Source organism: Atta colombica, unplaced genomic scaffold, assembly GCF_001594045.1.
Source record: "Atta colombica isolate Treedump-2 unplaced genomic scaffold, Acol1.0 scaffold228, whole genome shotgun sequence".
In the NCBI taxonomy this organism is placed as follows: domain Eukaryota; kingdom Metazoa; phylum Arthropoda; class Insecta; order Hymenoptera; family Formicidae; genus Atta; species Atta colombica.
In genome coordinates, this window is record NW_017259325.1 from 284,188 (window position 1) to 288,948 (window position 4,761).

A 4,761-nucleotide genomic window follows, 5' to 3' on the forward strand; every position below is an offset into this window, starting at 1 on the left:
TTTTTCTACACACATTTTTTCTTTATTTTTTAATATATTTACAATTTATTTTTATTAATTTTCATTAAGTTCAGATTATTCCATTGCAATAGTAGGTTTATTCGCGTTGCATGTTTTAATATGTTCCTACAGTTCTAACAGCTCTTACTCCAATTTGTTGAAACGCGAAATCTAGTGAGTTTTGACAGAAGAAAAACAGGATGAAAAGAGAAAGAAGTTTAGGTGGTAACTATGCTATGCTAGGTAATTTACTTATTTTACATATGCGCACTCTATTTTGGCCAACACTAGCATGCACTAACATCAAATGTGCCGACAGAGAGTTGCGCTACTGTATATATTATATGTTATACTAGAGTTGCTCGGACTGGCTCGGAATATCAATTTTCGGTCTTCGTGTTTTCAATCTTCGTTTATATCGGTAAAAACACGTAATCATCAATCACGAACAAATGTTGTGCGTCAGTTCCACAAATTGTATGTTTTCGTAGTACAATCAATGATATGTCAATATTTCTGAGTGCATATAAATTTTGATAAATTGTAATTTGAGGTTATATTGTTACGAATTACACAATATTGCAATTAATTAAATAATACGGCAAAATGTCTGAAGATGAAGTGGAAAGCTTCGAAGTTACTGATTATGATTTGGATAATGAATTTAACATCGCTCGTCCCCGACGCAAACTAACGAAGAAACAACAAATGCTAGGTATGTTAACCTTTGCAAGTATTATTTTTATACTAAATTGAGACAGAGAATCGAAGGAATCGAAGAATTGGAAATGATTTGAAACACAATACTTGATATATTCTTTATTAATAACAAACTTTTTCAATACTATATACAAAAATACACTATATACATACAATTATTATGTTCTTTTAGGTATAGTTTATTTTTTCATAACATATATTTTGTTATAAACAGGAATATGGGCAGATGATAGTGATGAAGATGAATTATCTGCCAGACCATCTTTTAAAACTTTTAACAAGGGTCCTAAGAATTATACAGCACCAGTTAATTTCGTCGCTGGTGGTATCCAACAAGCAGGACAACCAAAAGAGAAGGAGGCTAAAGAGGATGAAGAAGATGATGAAGAGACAAGAGATTCTCAAACAAAACACAGTAGCTCGAGGTAAGAAATTTAAACATAACTATTTTTAATATAAATATATTTTTCTTCCTTAATCTTTATTAGGGTGAATTTATACATATACATATACATGTATATATATATACATATATGATTTTTTTCATTTAGTTCAGAAGATGAGAGATCAAATAATTCAAAATCACGTCCATCCTTCTCTTTGAATTTGGACAGCGACATTGCAGGTCTACGTAAAAAGCGCCATCAAGTGAATCCCTTATTGATGAAAAGTGGAATGGGTAGTTGGGAAGTACATACAAAGGGCATTGGTGCTAAATTATTGCTACAGGTATTTTACAAGCAATGTCTTATTTATTGTAAATCAGAGTAAGATAAAATAAAGTAGTAAATTAATAAAAAAACATTTTTTATTTAGATGGGATTTGAACCTGGTAAGGGCTTAGGTAAACAACTACAAGGAATAAGTGCACCAGTAGAAGCACATCTCAGAAAAGGAAGGGGTGCAATAGGTGCATATGGTCCAGAAAAAACACCAAAAATTCCTGAGAAAAAGAAAGATGATGATGGAGAGGAAACAAAAGAATCCAAATCTAAAGTATCTCAATGGCGGAAGGGTGACAGCAACAAGAAAAAAATCAGATATTGTTATAGAAGTGTAGATCAAGTTTTGGAAGATGGAAAACTGAAACCTAATAAAAAATTTCCAGTATCAAGCGATATGAGTAGAGTTAAAGTTATTGATATGACAGGACCAGAACAAAGAATTCTTAGTGGATACCATGCAATAGCTGGTGGTCAGCAGTGTCCTGATGAGACTGTAATTACGTCTGATAAGAAATCTAAAGTGAACTTTGCCCTGCCTGAATTGCAGCATAATTTAAATTTACTTGTAGATATGTGCGAGCAAGATATTATTCAAAATGATCGACGAATGAGACATTTAAATGATAGAGTAATTGCTTTAGAAGCAGAAAAAAAGAATTTATCCAAAGTTATGGATCAACATAGTCAACTTATTGATACTTTGGAAAATGTACTTGTTATTGTAGATAAATTAATGAATGAAACAAACGAATTGTCATTGCAAGAAACTGCAGAGGCTTTCAAAAATTTACAAAACAATTATTATGAAGAGTACAAGATGTACGAACTTGGTGAATTAGCTAGTAGTTTCGTGGCGCCGAAAATAAAGGATTGTTTGCTTAATTGGAATCCATTAATACAACCAAAACAACCCATTAAATTATTTGAACAATGGAAGGATATCTTGGAAAATGGAATTACGACATTACAGACACGGACTATGCAGTCATATGATCAACTAGTATGGAATGCATGGATGCCATCAGTTAGAGGAGCCATACAGTAAGTAATTTTTATAATATATACTAATATATACGTATAATATTTTGAAGAAGTAAATTAAAGGATATAAGAAAATATTCACGTTTTTATTATTTATACATCTGTAAAAATCTATAGTTTTAAGTATCTGTACCTTCTAATATTTTTTATTTATAAATTAGACAGTGGACATGTAGACTGCCTGAACCTTTAATTGAATTAATAGAATACTGGATGCCATTATTACCCAATTGGATTTTAGAAAATATATTAGACTTACTAGTGTTACCAAAATTAACATTAGAAGTTGAAGAATGGAATCCTCTTACTGATACTGTACCTATTCATACATGGATTCATCCTTGGTTGCCATTATTACGTAAGTGTGTGTGTGTGTATATATGTACAGTGGCGTGCAAAAGTTTCTAGCCACTGACATTTTATATTCTAATTTCTAAAAAAAGCCTGTAATAAAATTTTAACCATTATCGCGTATAAGTACAAAATGTGGATAACGAAATCTTGTATTAACATCCGATAATAATTAAAATTTAAATTTTCTCTTTTTTTTTTCAATAAATTAGAGTATACAAAATGTCACTGGCTGGGAACTTTTGCACGTCACTGTACATACTTAAATTTATCTTTTAACATGATTTTCATATATTGATTATACAAATGAATTATTGTAATAATAACTGTTTTTATATCATTCAAGGAAATCGTTTAGATACTTTGATTTATCCAATAATACGTAGAAAACTCGGATCTGCATTAGGAGGTTGGCATCCATCAGATAGATCCGCTAGATTAATGTTGCAACCATGGGCAGAAGTATTTGCTAAAGGAGATATGGAAGCATTTTTAGTCAAAAATATTATTCCAAAATTGCAAATAGCCTTATCCGAGTTTGTTATAAATCCACATCAACAGCACTTAGATCAATGGAATTGGGTGTATGAATGGAAGGAATTAATACCTGTTCATATAATGGCAGGATTACTTGACAAATTCTTTTTCCCAAAATGGCTACAAGTTTTAGCACTTTGGCTCAATCATTCGCCTAATTATGATCAAGTAACAACTTGGTACATGGGTTGGAAAGGGATGTTAAATGATAAGTTACTAGCGGAACCAGTAATAAAAGGTACGTCGCATTATTATATTGAATTTACATCTTTTGTTTATAATAGTTGATAATTATTAAATTATAAAACAAATATGATTTACAGAGCATTTTAAGAAAGCATTGGACATGATGAATAGGGCTGTCAGTGGGCCACAAACTCATCAACCTGGCGCAATAGAACAAGTTTCATATTTAACAAGCTTAGAAAGAACTCAGCCAACAATATCACAGGTGGCACCGATTGCACAGCCGAGAATGGAGGTATAGCACATTATCCGTTTAAATTATGCGATGTTAAATAATGGCACAAGTAATATGCATATATTTTTTATAAAATTATGCTATAATTTTCTTACAGAGACTCGCAGAGGCAGTACGAACAGCTTCACAAATACCGCAGGGTTTCAAGGATTTCGTACAAAAGAAGTGTGAAGAGAGAGGTATATTATTTATGCCGATTCCGAATAGATATAAGGAGGCTAAGCAAGTGTACAAAGTGGGTAATGTTCAGGCTTACATTGACAGCAATGTCTTATTTGTATGTCATAATGGTACAAATTGGATGCCAACGCATTTGAATGCCTTGTTGGATATGTCTGAACTTTAATAATATATGGTTTAATAACATGATTAATAATGATAATAATGATTGTTCAATGCATGTTTTATATTGTGTTTATATTGTAAATACATATATTTCTTCTAAATATTATGAGAGAAAAAAGAGTTGATTAATTATATCATTTAATTTAATTTTATCATTTTATATCAATTCATGATGTATATTTAAATCTATGTATTTATGCTTAAGCAATATGTATCATTTTTGTCTTATTAAAGTATAATAAATCAATATATTTTGATATGCGTTGCATATTTTTATTACTTTCTAAAAGCACTTATTAAATTATATCTTATTAAATATATCTTATTAAATATATCTTATTAAATATATCTTGTAAAATGTAAGATAAACACAGCTCGTTTTAGTAATTAAAAATTAATCAATAAAACCATTTTGATCCATATGTAGGTACATTATCAACTTCTATTCAGTTATATGCACGTATAGACGTCTCACTAAAATAGTTCACTTCCATAGATTGAAAATTTTAAGCAACATTTGCATAGATATTAATAAATGTCTATTATTTTAAAAAACCTATT

The 4,761-nt window shown here is 30.2% G+C and overlaps 1 protein-coding gene across 1 annotated transcript; it reads left to right on the top strand.

The window, feature by feature from the left end:
• Positions 1 to 391: 391 nt before the first annotated feature.
• Positions 392 to 4,457, top strand: LOC108688254 (tuftelin-interacting protein 11). The gene is made up of 8 exons (XM_018194433.1): positions 392 to 715; positions 935 to 1,145; positions 1,272 to 1,449; positions 1,537 to 2,486; positions 2,648 to 2,844; positions 3,184 to 3,612; positions 3,698 to 3,855; positions 3,953 to 4,457. Exons 1-8 carry the CDS (start codon positions 607 to 609, stop codon positions 4,199 to 4,201), a joined length of 2,481 nt encoding a protein of 826 aa, XP_018049922.1. The 5' UTR covers positions 392 to 606; the 3' UTR covers positions 4,202 to 4,457.
• Positions 4,458 to 4,761: the final 304 nt, after the last annotated feature.

What these genes read in the sequence shown, in the direction of transcription:
- LOC108688254 (XM_018194433.1), top strand. Translation starts at nt 607, where the DNA reads ATGTCTGAAGATGAAGTGGAAAGCTTCGAAGTTACTGATTATGATTTG. An exon ending in GTGCTAAATTATTGCTACAG is followed by an intron (nt 1,450 to 1,536) that starts GTATTTTACAAG and finishes TTTTTTATTTAG; the next exon opens with ATGGGATTTGAACCTGGTAA. An exon ending in TTGCACAGCCGAGAATGGAG is followed by an intron (nt 3,856 to 3,952) that starts GTATAGCACATT and finishes ATTTTCTTACAG; the next exon opens with AGACTCGCAGAGGCAGTACG.